Source organism: Babesia bigemina, assembly GCF_000981445.1.
Source record: "Babesia bigemina genome assembly Bbig001, chromosome : IV".
NCBI classification, from domain to species: domain Eukaryota; phylum Apicomplexa; class Aconoidasida; order Piroplasmida; family Babesiidae; genus Babesia; species Babesia bigemina.
Window position 1 is genome coordinate 72,210 of NC_027219.1, and position 16,078 is coordinate 88,287.

General features: G+C 42.5%; 8 protein-coding genes across 8 annotated transcripts; 5 read left to right on the top strand and 3 right to left on the bottom strand.

Annotated features, from left to right (window-relative positions):
• Nucleotides 1–654: 654 nt before the first annotated feature.
• On the top strand, nt 655–1,272 carry BBBOND_0400160 (-Ribosomal RNA-processing protein 8; the record flags this gene model as incomplete). The annotated part of the gene is given in 6 exon segments (XM_012914256.1): nt 655–667; nt 679–763; nt 803–856; nt 891–954; nt 992–1,098; nt 1,137–1,272. The coding sequence occupies 6 exon segments, from the start codon at nt 655–657 to the stop codon at nt 1,270–1,272; spliced, it is 459 nt and encodes a 152-aa protein (XP_012769710.1).
• A 1,368-nt stretch (nt 1,273–2,640) lies between these two features.
• On the top strand, nt 2,641–4,404 carry BBBOND_0400170 (aspartyl protease, putative; the record flags this gene model as incomplete). Its single annotated transcript, XM_012914257.1, has 9 exons — nt 2,641–2,814; nt 2,850–3,110; nt 3,197–3,270; nt 3,307–3,427; nt 3,486–3,755; nt 3,790–4,023; nt 4,058–4,102; nt 4,139–4,324; nt 4,360–4,404. The coding sequence occupies 9 exons, from the start codon at nt 2,641–2,643 to the stop codon at nt 4,402–4,404; spliced, it is 1,410 nt and encodes a 469-aa protein (XP_012769711.1).
• Nucleotides 4,405–4,486: 82 nt separating this feature from the next.
• On the bottom strand, nt 4,487–6,963 carry BBBOND_0400180 (hypothetical protein, conserved; the record flags this gene model as incomplete). The annotated part of the gene is made up of 4 exons (XM_012914258.1): nt 4,487–6,255; nt 6,292–6,617; nt 6,656–6,735; nt 6,790–6,963. The coding sequence occupies 4 exons, from the start codon at nt 6,961–6,963 to the stop codon at nt 4,487–4,489; spliced, it is 2,349 nt and encodes a 782-aa protein (XP_012769712.1).
• A 1,011-nt stretch (nt 6,964–7,974) lies between these two features.
• BBBOND_0400190 (hypothetical protein, conserved) lies at nt 7,975–9,735 on the top strand (the record flags this gene model as incomplete). Its single annotated transcript, XM_012914259.1, has 1 exon — nt 7,975–9,735. The coding sequence occupies one exon, from the start codon at nt 7,975–7,977 to the stop codon at nt 9,733–9,735; it is 1,761 nt and encodes a 586-aa protein (XP_012769713.1).
• A 112-nt stretch (nt 9,736–9,847) lies between these two features.
• Nucleotides 9,848–10,927, bottom strand: BBBOND_0400200 (hypothetical protein, conserved; the record flags this gene model as incomplete). Its single annotated transcript, XM_012914260.1, has 1 exon — nt 9,848–10,927. The coding sequence occupies one exon, from the start codon at nt 10,925–10,927 to the stop codon at nt 9,848–9,850; it is 1,080 nt and encodes a 359-aa protein (XP_012769714.1).
• Nucleotides 10,928–12,285: 1,358 nt separating this feature from the next.
• BBBOND_0400210 (-putative, 30S ribosomal protein S6) lies at nt 12,286–13,164 on the top strand (the record flags this gene model as incomplete). The annotated part of the gene is made up of 2 exons (XM_012914261.1): nt 12,286–12,327; nt 12,604–13,164. 2 exons carry the CDS (start codon nt 12,286–12,288, stop codon nt 13,162–13,164), a joined length of 603 nt encoding a protein of 200 aa, XP_012769715.1.
• A 9-nt stretch (nt 13,165–13,173) lies between these two features.
• On the top strand, nt 13,174–13,788 carry BBBOND_0400220 (hypothetical protein, conserved; the record flags this gene model as incomplete). Its single annotated transcript, XM_012914262.1, has 1 exon — nt 13,174–13,788. One exon carries the CDS (start codon nt 13,174–13,176, stop codon nt 13,786–13,788), a length of 615 nt encoding a protein of 204 aa, XP_012769716.1.
• Nucleotides 13,789–14,600: 812 nt separating this feature from the next.
• Nucleotides 14,601–14,906, bottom strand: BBBOND_0400230 (hypothetical protein, conserved; the record flags this gene model as incomplete). Its single annotated transcript, XM_012914263.1, has 2 exons — nt 14,601–14,753; nt 14,793–14,906. The coding sequence occupies 2 exons, from the start codon at nt 14,904–14,906 to the stop codon at nt 14,601–14,603; spliced, it is 267 nt and encodes an 88-aa protein (XP_012769717.1).
• Between the last annotated feature and the right edge of the window lie 1,172 nt (nt 14,907–16,078).

Consider the following 16,078-nt stretch of genomic DNA (forward strand, 5'->3'; position numbering starts at 1 on the left):
CCAATGTACGTAAACGATGCGCGCTGTCTACACATTGTCTACACACTCGACTCTCAACCAGACCGATCTCAGCAACAACCGATTTCGATTATATAATATGTATACCATTACAGCATTGCCAGTAATATATGCAACACATATTGTGTTGCGTTTTTGCGACTTTTACGTCTGACAACTATGTACCAATGTCGGTCACCCCGGAAACGTAAAGGCTAATTATTAGTTGTAGCATCCTCCAACGATGTAATGGGATTCCAATGATATGATAGATTGATATAAAGAAACTAAAGCGGATCGCTTATATTAAAATATGCACATTGAGCTCTTTGGCCTTGTTACCGATACTATGACACGTATAGCAGGCCTTCAAGCAATAAATCTAAAACTTACAAGCCAAAATTCCTTTTAGTACAAATGAAAAAAATACAAAAGATTCGACACGGCGCACAAAAAGCGTCGGAACCTAATGATATAAAATCGCATAAGCGACGCCGCAACTTCAGCTTAACGTCCGCAAAGCATCGCCTAACCGGCTCAAGATTCCGCACTTTGAACGAAAAACTATACACATCTACAAGTGAAGACAACTTCTCATATTACAATCGCAATCCAGGCTTATTTGAAGTAGTAAGTCTACCTCTTATTTATCATCTGATGCTTTGCCGCAGTACCATGAAGGTTACCAAGAGCAAGTTTCAAAGTGGCCCTTTAACCCTTTGACACGTGTGATTGCCTGGTTAGAAGAGCAACGTGATGACAAAGTGTATGTTGTATTATTATTGATTCTTCTTATTATGGTCAGCATTGGCGACTTCGGTTGTGGAGAAGCTATGATAGCGCAGAGATTTCATGACAGGTGAATATGATGGGAAACCACCATAATGACGTAGAACGGTTCATTCATTCGACCTCATTGCTGGAAATCCACTCATCACGGCGTGCAACATGACCAAGGTTGCACCCCTATGCAATATGTTTAACCGCAACGCAGGTACCATTGAATGACAATACACTCGACATTTGTGTTTTCTGTTTAAGTCTAATGGGTCAAGATTGGCCGCTATTTGTTGTGGAAGCCACGCGCTGCCTTAAGGAAGGGTAAAACGGTCTGATTTAATCTTAAGCATGTATCGCAGAGGCGTGATAAAAATCGTGGAAGTGCGTAGTCGCCTTACGAGCATCGAAGAGTTCGAAAAATTTCTGGAGTCGCTGGGATACAAGAAAGATAACGCTGTATCAACCGATGTAAGATTTTTGTTTGTCAAATTATGACCATCAGGAATCGGACTTTTTCGTATTCTTTCAGTTCACTTTATGCAAAAAATCACCGAACGATTCAGCACAAAAAACCCATCATGCAAGCCAATTACTACTGCCTTGTCCGTATAAACGCAGATAAATATTCTACGAATACGCTTGTGTAGTCCCCTTTTAAAAAGGGTTGTGCCAGATTTATGAGTGACCGATGCACCTTCGTTTTACACAGAGGACTAACACATATTGCATCGCAGTATATCGGCAAATTACCTGACAATAATCTAATACGCAGTTTCACACCAGGGCGTGAGCGCTGGGAATTTCATTGGATATTAGATGTGTATCGTAAAGTCGTAGAGATTCTTCATTATAGCGAAATATTGGACTTGAAAAAACAAGTGTCAAATAATAGTGGTCTGTAATTATACGGTCATTTAAGCCTCAAAGCAAAAAAAATCCCCAATAGCCCGACGGCACCCATCCTTGTTGACAATCGCAGAGATGATACACCTTTTGAAAAACGAAAAACGCACATTGCACTGACGAGCAACACGTAAGCATATTCGGCGATGGGATAATGATTTACGCTGGATGAAACGGAAATGGAACTCCGTTTTGTTTCTCTCCTCATATAATACGCACACGTACTATAGAATTCCTCGTTTGCGCCGTTGCTAACCTTGAGTACGGTTCGAAGGAGTTGTGAAAAATGTTGACTACAATATAACTGCTTCTTAGGCTATTATGAAACTGCACAGGCGTGCGCCCTTAATTTTACGTAAGCACAGCGCGACAACCCATGAAAAGGTGTATTGCATCCATAGCGAGAAGCGAAATCAACAGGTCTCACTTCAATATATAATTGGCAACACTCTTATGGATGCAAGTGACAAGGTGATCCGGCGTCACGTTTGCACCAACGTAGCGACATCGTCATTGAATTACAGACGAGTAGAATCGTGCTATGTGCTGATCAATGGCGGCCTAATCTCACGCACACGACATTAATTGCTAATAAAACGTATTGATAAGCAATTAAAACCCTTTGCAGCCCGCGAGAGTATCGATTGGTAGTGGAACTGGATGTGCCATCTATGAATCTAAAGGAGGCAAGCGAATGCCATTATGACAACGCAGTGATCAGAAAGCTTTGGACTAATTAGAACACGTCTTTGGGACATTCAATCAAACGACTACACATTTCATTAGTATTGAATTTGTAATGTCGTAATGTTGGATTACACCTCCACTGTGTACGCGTAGCGATTCAGTTGCAAAATTTGCCATTTATGAGCCAACATTGTACAAGATTAGGATGATATATATGAGACGGATGGTTGTCAAGTTATGGTAGATACCTCCTTTCAGTTAATGTAGGGCATAATGGTTTCATGGAAAAGATGCGGTATTACCACCGCGGTGGTGTTCTTAACAGCTCTGAGACTTTCTGTCTGTGACATCGATTCATCGTCATCGGAGGCAATTACAGGCGAGAGATGCTTACGTTTTGACGAAGGAGGCTGTAGTGTATGGTTGCACAAGGGCAATCCAGCCGAGGTACGTTGCTCCCGAACAACGTCATGACAGCGCAGCATTCTATAAGTCTGGAGCGATACCAGATACCTGGTAGCGTTTCTGCACTACAAATGGCGTCAAGCAACCATGAATTATTTAAAAAAGGGAAAATATCTTTTGCCAAAAGAGGCGAAGGCGTATTCGGTTCAATAGGTTACGATGGGAACAAAAATAGAAGACCAGCCTTTAGTACTATGAAGAATAAGCTTAATAAACGCATAGCCATGCTCAAACGGTGTGATCGCGCAAATTACATTCCGATAAAACAAACGAAAGATGTAAGTTGAGTGTAGATTCACATCTTACGTAAAAAGTTGGGTGCAACACCCCCGGCAAGGCACATGACAATGTCATTACATCTCAGAGCTTGTACGTTGGGGAGATAAAAATCGGCACGCCCCCGCAAACATTCCATCCAATCTTCGATACTGGCAGCACGTAGGTTTACCACGCGGTTCAATAGCATAAAACTAGGAACCTTTGGGTGGTTGGATCGACTTGCAAGGAGCCTTCATGCTCTAAGGTGTGCCGTTACGATGCGTCACGTTCGACTACGTTCAAGATGATGGACACACCCATAAAGATTCATATAAAGGTGGGTTCATTTTGAGCAATGCACTTTTACCCTTTTGACATCTTTTATGAGACTTCAGTTTGGTACCGGTGAAATTGAAGGCTACCCAGCCAAGGATACCGTGGTATTGGGGAAAATTGCGATTCCGGATCAATCTCTTGCGGTTGTAGTGTCTGAGAAATCAGCCGGTGGAGACAACATCTTCGACAAAATTCACTTTGAGGGTATCGTAGGTCTAGCCTTCCCAGAAATGAGCAGTGTTCCCGGAATGCCTATATTCGATCACATGGCTCTTTTGAAAAATATGAAGCACAAGGAATTTGCTTTCTACATAGATGAAAACGACAAGGTTTGTTTCGACATAACGCTACTATACTTTATAGGAGTCACGGATAATGTTAGGAGGCATAGATCCTCAATATTATCTGGGTGAGATACAAATGTTTCCCGTGGTACGTGAGCACTACTGGGAAGTGAAGCTGGATGCCTTCTACGTCGGAAACGAGAAGCTATGTTGCGACGGACAGAGCTCATACCTTATTTTCGATTCCGGCACATCGCTGAACACAATACCAAGCTCTTATTTCGGTCATTTCATGTCATATTTCGAAAGCAAGGTATGTTGGGATCGACTGTATATATTCATTGCAGACATGTGACGTTGGAGCGGATTACCCTACGATAACTTATGTTCTGGTAAGGAGGCGTCTCAAAACATGATAATTAGCGCAGGAAGGAGAACGAATAACTCTCGAACCTCATCAATATATGTTGAGGCAAGGCAAGCGTTGTGTACCAGCATTTATGCAACTGGATGTGCCATCGGAATTCGGCAATGCTTTCATCGTGGGATCAAATGCCTTCATGAAACACTACGTCACTGTGTATCATAGGGGTACTGGAGGAAAGGCATCTATGGTTCGTTGCGATGAATTCAAAGGATACTTTTGCAGGTGGGGATTGCCAAGTCAAATCACAGTGCTACGCAACACGATTAAAACCACATAATGCAGAGCAGGGATTTGTACAATAGAATTTCAATGCAGTACTAGTTTTGTAAGCTACATGATATTGAGGACTTCATTCAACACAAAATTCATCTTCAACGGGTGTGGGGTAGGGCTCCGGAGAGTACCCTCTTGAGCCAGTTACCCATACTTGCGATAAGGCGCATCCTTGAGATTCGCAAATCGGGCAGTGAGGACAATCTTCATCCAGCAAACTATCCATTTCTGAGCTTGTCAGAGACTCTCCATCGTGTGCCTTAACTGTATGTGAGAAAACATGATAGCCGCAGTTCGAGCAAATTTGTTGCACGTGCGGCTGAGAAGAATTGAGACGGTAGAAAACCGTGGACTTTTGGTGCTCGGTAGGTTCAGGGGGCAAGGTGAATCCCGGCACTTTCGAGTGTATCTTTAGTCCAACACCATGACGGGTCATGTGTTGCAACATCTCCTGATCCTTTAGATAAAACACCGGATCATCGCCAAATAAAAGCAACTTGTCCACATTGCCATCATTATGACTGTCATCGATGCCATTAACATTTGCATTTAAGTGAGATCTGTACGCCCACGCATCGCTTACAGACGCGCTGTACTCCCTTGTATACCCATGCGCCTCTCGACACCTTGGATCCACAAAAAGCAGTTGTGGAGGTCTCGGGTTTGTAATCGAATCTCCCATGTTGTGCACATTTACCAGCGATTCCACAGGCATTTCCACTGCGGACGTAAATTGCCACTGTAGATGTTCCAACATTGACAAAAAAACCACACAATCAGTCAGCAAAACATTGGGTGTTATTACGTAATCTTCTCGCAGAGAGTGTATACCATTTCCAGATACATGAGCTTTTGATATTTTGTGACCATTCTGGTTGTTTATATTTGCTGATGTGGGCATATCAAGATGTTCACCTTCCGTCATAAGTTGAATCTCATGATAGTCTTCAACACTTCTTCCTCGCAAACGACGTCTATATATAGCCTCTGCAAGTTCATATTCCTTTTTGCAATTACGTAGTACCAAATCAGATAGCTGTTCCGGTGAGAGGTGCTCAAATGGTTCCATCTCTTTAGCAACCAAAGCCAAACCCTTCTTACGGGTTTCTAAATCGGTAGGTACAAATTTGTCTTCTTCCTTGACGTCACCGCGTAACATCCTATTCATTAATCTACTGGAAGGCGTACTACCGGGAGGGTCATAATTAGGGTCATCTTCCGGGTTTACGTAAAAGGGTTGAGGGAGCGCTTTCCCACCACCTATTGTAGGCTTATGTATAGGCGTAAAATTGCCATGTCGCATTGTCAAATCAACGCTATATATATTTTTCAATCTTACAATCCTATCGGTTTCTATTCTTTCCCAATCAGTGATGTTTTCACAGATATGACAAATCTGTTGCCTACGGCAGTGTACAAGCATGGCTAGTTTGGGCATTTCCTGCAGATTTTTGTCCATAGGCGCTCCCTCTTTCACAAGTATACGTTCTTTCACCTCTTCCAATTTGCCATTTATAACCTCGTTGTATAATTTGTAACATTCTGCCCGCTCTAACATTAGAACTGACCACCCGCAAGTGGGAGGTTCGTATGTTCTTGCATCGTTAAAAAATTCAGCCAACCATGTGGGTTTCAGCATAGTCTTGGACGCAATGTCAATACTACTGTCGGCTTTAGTCACTTCGGGTAGTATTTCATGACCAAACAATCGAACTAATTCTGTTCTGCGATTCTTCTGGGCCGTAGCTGATCTGGCCATAGGTGGCGGTACGGGGGGATCTGTTTTAGACCGTTGCTCCATTTGGATACCCAACACACGATCAATTTCCTTTTTGTATAATGCACCTGTATCCTATATGACAGGTGCTATAATGAACGTACGTTTGTATTCTGCTATGGCCTTTTCTGGGTCCACGTTTGCTTCTTTGTATATATCGTGAAGCGCCGCTATTGGAGGTATTGTTCCATCACTTTCTTCACCCTTGAGCACAATGTGAAGTAGTATTAGCGAATTGGCCTGATTTGTGTCACTGCATGAACTCATAGAATGATATAAAGCCTCTTCCACAACATCCTTCTCCACGTCCACCAGGATTTCGCGCACTAGGATCGCTTTATGAAGAGGAAAGGAGCCGACAAACTTTATACGCTCAAACAGATCGTAGACAAGTCCCTTTGTACGATCTGGGAAATCGCGACTGGAGGTTCTACATTATTCATCAGATGCCTCACCGCGCCAACTTACTTAAACTGTTCGTACTTCTGTTTCAATACGCCAACGTCGTCGCTAGATTCGATAATGTCGAACAAGCTCAGAGTAATCTCCTGTGGAAATATTAAATTCAAAAACGACGTGATGTAATTAATCACCTAACATACCTTTCCCGTATCGTACCGGCTGCGGACATGAAACATCCGAAGCACACACTTCCACGCGCTGACTACAGAAAACAAAGAATCGCCATTTCTGAACAAATGGTTCCAATGAAAATGACCACTTACCGAATCATATCCAGGGAATCCCTCCGAACGCCATGATATATGGGAAGGCATGGCCCATTGAGAAAACCAGGGGATCCCCGCACCAACTGTTTCATGTTATAGACATTACAATCACATTGCAACGACAAATATATTGTACTGATGGTAACGCTGCGAATGGCAGCCAGACTTTAGCGACATCCACAACGAAGGTGCTCATACCACATCTCAAACGGCACCAAACATTAGTAGACAAACGCATATTACTTTAATTCACACCCCCATTTGCATCTTAATGATCTATGTGTGATAAAGCATCATGAATTTATTCGTCGCGCCCTCTAACGTGATGTTGACGTTGCATCATCACATTGAGTCGCCTTCGTTCAAATATAATAAAACTTGCTCTACACACGCCAGCATATTTCATTAACAAGTGTGCGGTAATATGAAGGGGATATTTTCACAAATGGGTGATGCTTCCAAAGTTTATGTCTGCAGACAGCCTGTTTGAACGCGTTACGTCCGAGCCCGCGGTTATAGACTGTAATACAGATCGCGCCCATCATTTATAGAGGAGGTATAAATATAAAAAACCGGCGATTCGTATGCGTGTGTTTGTTTCTTCGATCGGAATTTAAATGCCAGATGGCAAATCGAATTGGAGATAAAAAGTCGCACAGTGAGGAGAATGACTTAAGCTTTATCGTCTGATGTTTTCGCTGACACGGATTTAGACCCGAAAAATTCTTTATTTGTGGCACCAGGCATTACTGCCATTGGGTATGTGCCACATCATTCATCAGCTTCGCCAATGTCTTGCTGATTTTTCGTACTGCCCTCATGTGCTTCAAGGTAGTATGATCGTCGCGTCGAATCGCTCATTGATGCTAATTTCTTACAACAACGTTGAAGAGCGCAGTGTCATTTACCTCAATATAAAACGTGACAGGCTGGAAGGAAGCATTTTTGCCCTATTAAAAGTATTGAGTCACTTGGATACTTTCTATCAAATTGCCTTAAATCTTATTCAAAGCGCCTCATATGCTTATCATTTAGCATGAATGTCGAATATAATGCGTAATGTCAACTATGCAGGTGAGTTCAAACGATGCCAAGGAATACACGGTATTTCCTTCCGCAGACTCTATACGAAAAAGCGGCTTTTTGGATGTGGATGTTGCCGGAGACGAAAGATGCGCTTTGATGCTGAGCGAGAAAGCTTCCAAAACCTATGCAATGAGGCATACGCCAGTGAACACGGACGATTTCAACTCTTTCATCGAGGATAGCATGAACCACTTAGACCATATAAACGCAAGCAGAGGCGACCTGAACACCAAAACTATCGGAAGTTCCGTTTTAAGTACCGTAGGTCAGAGATCATGGGAGGATGCAGTAGTTGATTGCCGGATAGAGCTGTTTGATCAGTCTTTAGGGCACAATGCTATAAAACCAACAGATAATCGTTTTGGTAAGAATGTAGATGAAGTATTTCATCACAATTTCACTAGGCAACGCACTCTTTATGATACAGGGTTAGAGGACGACGATGATCTAATTTATCTCCCGTCTTCAAATGGGTTACATAGCTCCCATTTATCATCACATCCAGAAGACAGCGCAGATAATAACATTAGTCCAACTCGTTGCTTTTCGCGCATTCCGAAACGAAACAGAATACAACCGGACACTCACCTAACGGCAAGCGAGTTCTGGAGATCACAACCGGTAACGCCACTTACGGATAAGGCAATTGCTTCAGTATTTGCAAAATTCACTCATGTGGAAACCGGCGATCGTGGTTTCGATAACTATTATGCATATTTTCATGATGAGGATTTCAGTAAAATTACGAAGGAACCCAACATGATCAGTATTCTTCCCCGGGGTGATTGGACACCTAGGGATATAAAAATGTGTGGGCCTTTTAAGGCATGTAGAGGTGAGGCTTCAAAGATATCAAAATCTGGTGGACCGATCTATGGAGATGGTTTCAATAATGGGTCCAACAAACCGCAGGATTCCGCAGTCTCACCGCTAGAAGGCTTGTTTATGGTTACAGCGGATATAGATTCGGATGATGATGTTGAAAGTTACGAGCACCTATACAAAGCTGAATTGGATTTGCTAGTAGAGCGAGGGGAGCAAGTAGACTTGCAAGAGATGGACGAATGGCTTTATCAGGCGGGTCTAACAGCGCCTCAAGTAAAAAATCATCAAATGGCGTTTCGCCGTCTTCTCAGGCTGAATTGTAACTACTTCGGCAAGCGGGTTTACCCCTACAGAGGAGAATTTGACAGTCTTGCTTCCAAAACTCTCCACGTTTTGGACCCTGATACCAATAGCTTTGAGGTCAGCCCAGCGATGGCAAAACCGGAGAAACTTGATTTAAGAAAACTCAAGAAGCGGCCATGCATGGATAGGGAATCTGTGATAGAAAGCCCTACCAATGATGGTGCCGCGGGCATATCGGTAAACACAACTATACCGTTGTCTACACATCGGTTATTCGATTATGAAACGGAACCTAGGTTCATTAGAAATCCGACTTTGAAGGTTGGCGCATCAAACGTAAGACATTTATACGGTGAAGAGACATCATGTAGTTTTATGAAGTCGCAATCATTTGGACTGAGACATGGGATAGCAGATTTCCAAATCGCTGATACAACACGTCAGGAAGATTTCCAGGTTCCTCCAACACTAAAACAACTATTTCCCACGAAGGACAAATATATTAACTCCGAAGTGGCGTTGATGAATCAGCGCAACTTCATTCTAAAAGTTCTGCTTCGGTTCCCATACTTGGACTTGAAGCAGCTGGGTTTAACTAGCTTCTAATTGGATGTGTATACATACCGACAATAGGAAGCATAATTTCGAGCACACACTAAATGTTCACCGATGTTTAATTTGTGGGTATGTTTATGTTTGTAAATTCCCCAGGGCGGTATTAGTATTGGCTACGCAGCCAGATACAATGAATTAGCAACTTAATCAGTATCGCCATCGCTACTGCCATAGAGGACTGTTTCATTGTCATATTACACGTGGCGTGAATTGCCAATGCATTGCTACAGTAAGCATACACCTCTATGGCACCTACAAGTGGGAGCCGTGGGTACCAAATGATCATCATCAATACCAATGCCTTGATATGAATGCACAGCAGCACCGCCAGTAATACGTCCAGGGTAGAAGGCGTTGCGTTAATCTTCTCTTTTACCGATTTGCTGATGCCCCCATTATTGGAGGGAGAGACGTACCCATGCCTGCTCATCACCTTTTGGAAAATAACAACGCTTGCACAGTACCCCGCCAATTTAGTTAAGCACAGTAGCAGTGTGCTCCACTCACCAAACGTTTTGCACGTCCGGTAGCCCATGGTCATCAATGATGGTTCCTGCAATGACAGTATAAAGAACTGGTCGACTATACTGCTGGGTTTAGATCCATCACACATACCCATTTCTTTCCGCGCACTGATTATTTTCATTTGCGAAGAGGCCAACATCGACTGCACCATGTTTTGAAACAGGTTAGTAGTCGACCCAATATCCGTAAACGGTGTGACGTGATCTGCGCTAAATTGAGCCTCTTGCGCCGTCATTAGCGTGGGATAAGCGGCGCCCTGGAAAAATTCTTTTGCTTTTTCCAACGCTGCCTGTTGTAGCATCAGATTTTTGTCACTACACCACTCTTGCGATTTAGTTATGAATCTACAGGTGACCATAACACGGTAACCATCTAGAACTACAGCGGAAGCAAATAATAACAACAGATGTGAGATCCTCTTACGGGCAGAGGTGCCATTTTTGCCCCCCGAAGGTTTTGCATCTTGGTTATATATAAGATGCCTAAATACCGCCACCTTTAACAAAAAAAGTTCAATGGCAGTTATATAAAGATCCCACTCTACGTATTTGTCAGCGATTTCTCCACAATATGCGCATGTTTCCAGACATATACTTTCCTTACTACTTTCGTGGTACAACGTCGGAACAAGAGAACTACAATGTACACAAACTACCATTATATAGACTTCGAACAACACCCAAATAACTACATACTGTGAACAATATAAGACTGGCACGTGTTCACTTCGCCAATTAACATCAATGATCAAAAGATTTTCCAGACCTAATCATTAAAGCAGTCGACCAAAAACCCAGTTAAGAGCTTTTACAAGCTACCTTAATCATGATGATTTCGTCGCCTGCTATCTACAGCCCGTGTTAATTAGTGGCATCTTTGTGTCTTGCGCTTGACAAGACATCGACAGCTCTTTTATCGAAGCATTGCTACACCAAGAAATATCATAAGAATTCAACTTGTATACAATATATGGAGGGAAAATGTCCAATATTGATGTTCGAAAAATTTCACTGGAGTGTGTCACATTTAGTAGACGGGTCGTTTACAGAAAGTGGCGCGCACATTGGGGTTCCTTCCACCAAAGATGACTGTAGTAGTGCCCAAATACATTAGGACAGCCGCACATCAATGTAGACATGCTTGTGTGATTTTCAATTGCCTTAAGGCGAGCCGTCTGATGACGACGTTGTTAATTATACGTATCAGATGGATCACGCTGCACTTTTAAACGAACTGCTGAAACACAAAGAGTCCATTACGAGGTTAATAAATCCGGAACATGCATGGTCTATCTGTGCTGTTGACGATCATTCGACGGTAGAAAATGGCAGTAGTTTTATGTGGCAACCTGCCATGCCGATTTTAAAACCGTTTCAACTTCAGTATGCAAAATATGAATCTGACGCACTCATGTTTACTCTTTTACGAGATTGGATAGTAACTCAAAAAATTCATCCAATCGTGTGTCATGCGCATTTCATTTGCAGCTTATTTTTATATATACAATTCTTATACACAGATCCACATGATTACATTTAATGTGTAAAAGTGCTTAAAACTCTTGCTACGTGTATCAGAAGTACAACAACATGGTTTGGCGTTGCTGCACGCCGCAACCTCTTAAATATTCGTCCTCAAATGTTGCGACGTTATATCGCACATCATACAACATCGCGTTTACTACGAACAAGGCAACATTTACAACGCAATTAACATACATGATTCGACAATGCCATGGTCAAAGACAGTTGTGACTGCATAGGATCACACCAGTTGACAAGAGAAAAGTGCAATATTTGTAAAACTCCCACAAATAGCCCCTGAATACACACCAACAAGCTTCAACAATGCGTAGGTTTGGGATGAATATATATTTGCACATATGCTTGTTTCGATATAATTAATTATTATTAGTCTTTCACCCCCATTGGCACGAAGTGCTACAATGTGGAGAAGTACATAGGCGACTTCGCATTATTTACACCTGAAACATACACAATTGTATACGAATGAAATATGCAAATGTATGCGTTAACATCCGTGAAAATATCATATGTAGTCGGTCATTACGAAATTTTTTAAATGGCGTATTCTGTCGGATGTTATTTGTCGTGTCTAATTGAAAAATCTTGAATATATGCACTGGTTAATCGTTTCCTCAATTTTAACACTATCATTAGCTGTATACAGGTTTATAGTATCCGCTATTGACATAAGTCGAGGCGTCGCGCTATGCGCATTCCTCAATGTTGACTTTAATAGTCGGAACGTCTGCAGAACATCGGTATGTTGCCATTGTGATTCCAATTTTTTAATGTCCAGCAGAGATTTCAGGTAGGTGGTAGGCTGACTCGCGAGCTCTATAAAACGCTGCGACGTCGTATCATACGAGGCAGCGAGATCGATAACAAACAGAAATATAACATAGAAAACCACAAGAAGACAACACTTGATGGTAAGTTGTTGGGCCCCAAAACGTGTTATAACATTTATTTGGCTCTTGACAATCGGCCCGCGGATGAGATAAAACGGCGATTTCAGCTAATTGCGCAAAATTTGATCAAAGTAGGGGCGGAACACACCAACGTATACTATTACGGACTTAAAAAGTTGGCACAGCCGTTGAACAAAAAACACGAGGCGTGCTTCATTTCTTTCGAGTTGGATATTTACCCTAGCCTCATACAACATATACGCAAGAAACTAAGCCAGGAAGAGCACGTGTTGCGCGTGCTAGTACTCCGGGATACACAAAAAGACAAGTCCAGACGCGTCCATCGCGACAGACGTCTTCACGTGCGACATCCGTATTTTGATACAGAAATCTTTAGGCCTCACAGATCGCGGCTATTGAACAAACCTGGCGAGGAATTCAGCATTGCGAAAGACAAATAAGGATTAATAATGTCCAATATAAAATCTTTTGGCGACTACGTGGAGGATCGGAGGGAACAAGCATACAGTTATGCTGGTGGTCATAATAGCGCTTTAGGCGTAGAGGACGGACATACGGTGCATTTGTATGCTGGGGGTTTCACGGTTGACGAAGGACCATTCAGACCGCTCAGTGAGCCGGAGAATGCTTTATTCCTATCGGCTGTTAGAAATGGAGTCGCACCACCGGAGTTACGGGAGCACGGAAAAGATGCCCATGTGTACTTGATTGATGATTCACATCTCACGTACAATCCTCCAGAATCGCATACAAATGAGCCGTCAACTACTAAAACAACAGGGACCGCAATCTCAGTGCAAGACATTCGCATCGGTACTAACTCAGGAAATGTGACGACACTTCGCATTAAACTATGTGATCACCGCCAAATAAATTTGAAGGTTTCTCCAGAGACAACAATAGGAGAGCTTAGGTCGATTATATCAGCGAAGAGTGGTTTATCTGTTTCATCGTTCCGCTTAATGTACGGGTTTCCTCCACGCGAATTGATTGCAAACGATTCGGACACGCTGAACGGAAAAGACCTTTTAGGTTGCGCCATTTTCCAGCATATGATAATATGATGCCGTTAGGTGCCGTAACTTGATTAAATATGCATACGCAAATTTCAGAATGCATGCACGTGTAAGTTCAACTTACGAATCCGTAAGGTTTAACCCCGCACGTATTTCATTAGTACCCACCACACGGAACGTTATTAAATAAATGTTGACAATCGCAAAACGGACGAGGAGGGCGTGGCCCCTAAGGCAGTTCTTACTGTAAGGGTAGCAGTACATCATCTCAAGCTATGGTTGCATGAACGTTGTGTACTAGGAAACCTCTTATAACACATGCAGATTAAATGCAGTCGCAGCCGTTGCGTATAGCATACACTTCGGCTTTATCACTGTTGCAATTGAGAAACCTGGCTCTAATGCATTATCCCTAATATCAAACCCAGCACTTACGATGGATCGCGTGCCTCATTGTGGTTTAATATGCAACTACAGTGATCGATCAACCTCCGCAGATAACTCATATTGCTGTATATAATGCAACATCAGTGTCGGCAACATGACCAACAATAGGCAAAAATTGGCAAAGCAACAAGCGTACGGCGCGATTTGACGTGACCAGATAATTCGAGTATACACTCTATCATTCCAACGAAAACCAAGCAAAAGGCGCGAAAGCGAAGTTCTGAAAAACGTGCAAACGTTTCGAAGATTTGCGAAAGGGATGCGCGTTTCTAGGCATAGTGGAGGAATCACGTATTGTCGTTAACATGACCATTAGAGATATAATGCTATATAGTTAGTCGCAACAGACTCCACGTAGGTGTTCTAGACGTTAATCTTTATGTTTAAGGTAAAAGCCACTTTCAAAAAACTGGCTATATCAATCTTACGGTTGTGTTCAAATTTCCCTTATGCACTAGATAATTTGCCGGATCAAAACCGCGATCCCTCATATAGTTGAATATTACTCTGTCGACTTGTGTTTCAGGAGGTCCGCAGGTGACAGAACCCGTGATCCGTCTAGAGCACTACGGCATTAGCTGACGCTGAAATATTGATAAACCTACCGAGCGTTTGTTGAATGCCAAAATTGAGAGTACTCCTAAATCTTGAGGCAGATAATACACTGCCGCAGCAACGCCGCACTTAACTAGCAAAGAGTTCGCTGAAATCGATCCCATGTCTTATCACTGGTAGCAACCAAAGAACAACAAACTTAACTATGGAATTTAACTCGAAGGGTGGCGCAAAGTTTTGTCCGCGTACGGCGAGTTATGAGTGTCTAAACATACCACTTGCTAATAAAATAGAGGTAGAAAGTTTTCAACACATCGCCTCTACCTTTTGTTTTTACATTCGAAATCGCCACACCATTTTTATGCAACGCATAATCCAAAAGTAGACAAGAATTGTGTTAAAGGACCGCCAGATAGGAGAACTGTTGTAGTGTTACGAGCGCTATGATGACGCCCCGCGGTCTCGGTCTACACATCCCGGTGATATTGCGTCTTGTTTCTCATTACGCATGACCATGGGTCGTACATAACAGTACGATATTTGCTTACGATATAATGGCGCATCTGTGGTGTATTCGTGATTTGTGAAACAGTGTTTACGTAGCGATAGAATACACCTACGTCGTTTTAACGTTTAGCAAATACTATTGAATATCGGTGAACACATGCTATTTGAGACGCAACGCGTGCCAATGTGTTTCGTGAGTTTATCGGAGTATGTTCCTCCGACTCATGAGTGTTGTAAAAGGGAGGACAACACATTATAGCACTAAACTATCCAAACCCACTGTTTAAAGGACACAGATGAACATAGAATCTTTAAAGTCGGACGTGCCAAGAATGGAGATGGTGGGATGATATTATCTTCGTGATCACAATAAACCTTTAGGTGCGGCTAACGTTGGTTTGGCTGTGTACCACAATTTTTGCCCACTGCTTGTATATACACACTCGACATGAGTTTTTCTTATGTCGTAGGCATTACGGAATATGGGCATTCGAATAGTACCTCTTCTGAAACGAAACCAAGTTTCATGTGGACATGCAGTTGTCCGCATGAGTCGATTTTAGATGCCGTCTGCGAAGTTCAGCATTTGCTGCTATTATACACATCCATTCTGTTATACGATATAATTGGACGCCGCATTCAACACAGACTGATTTAACATCACGTTAAAAATGACAATTTGCGTATGTATTCGAGCGCAATTCAGTTGAGACTTAGTTACAACACATCCCACGTAGCTGTATTGTTTCTGTTTAGCTAGCGAATTGATGGACGGCGTAAAGTTTGTAATATGGATGCCAAATCAAGCATAAATCCAAGGTTACAGTTA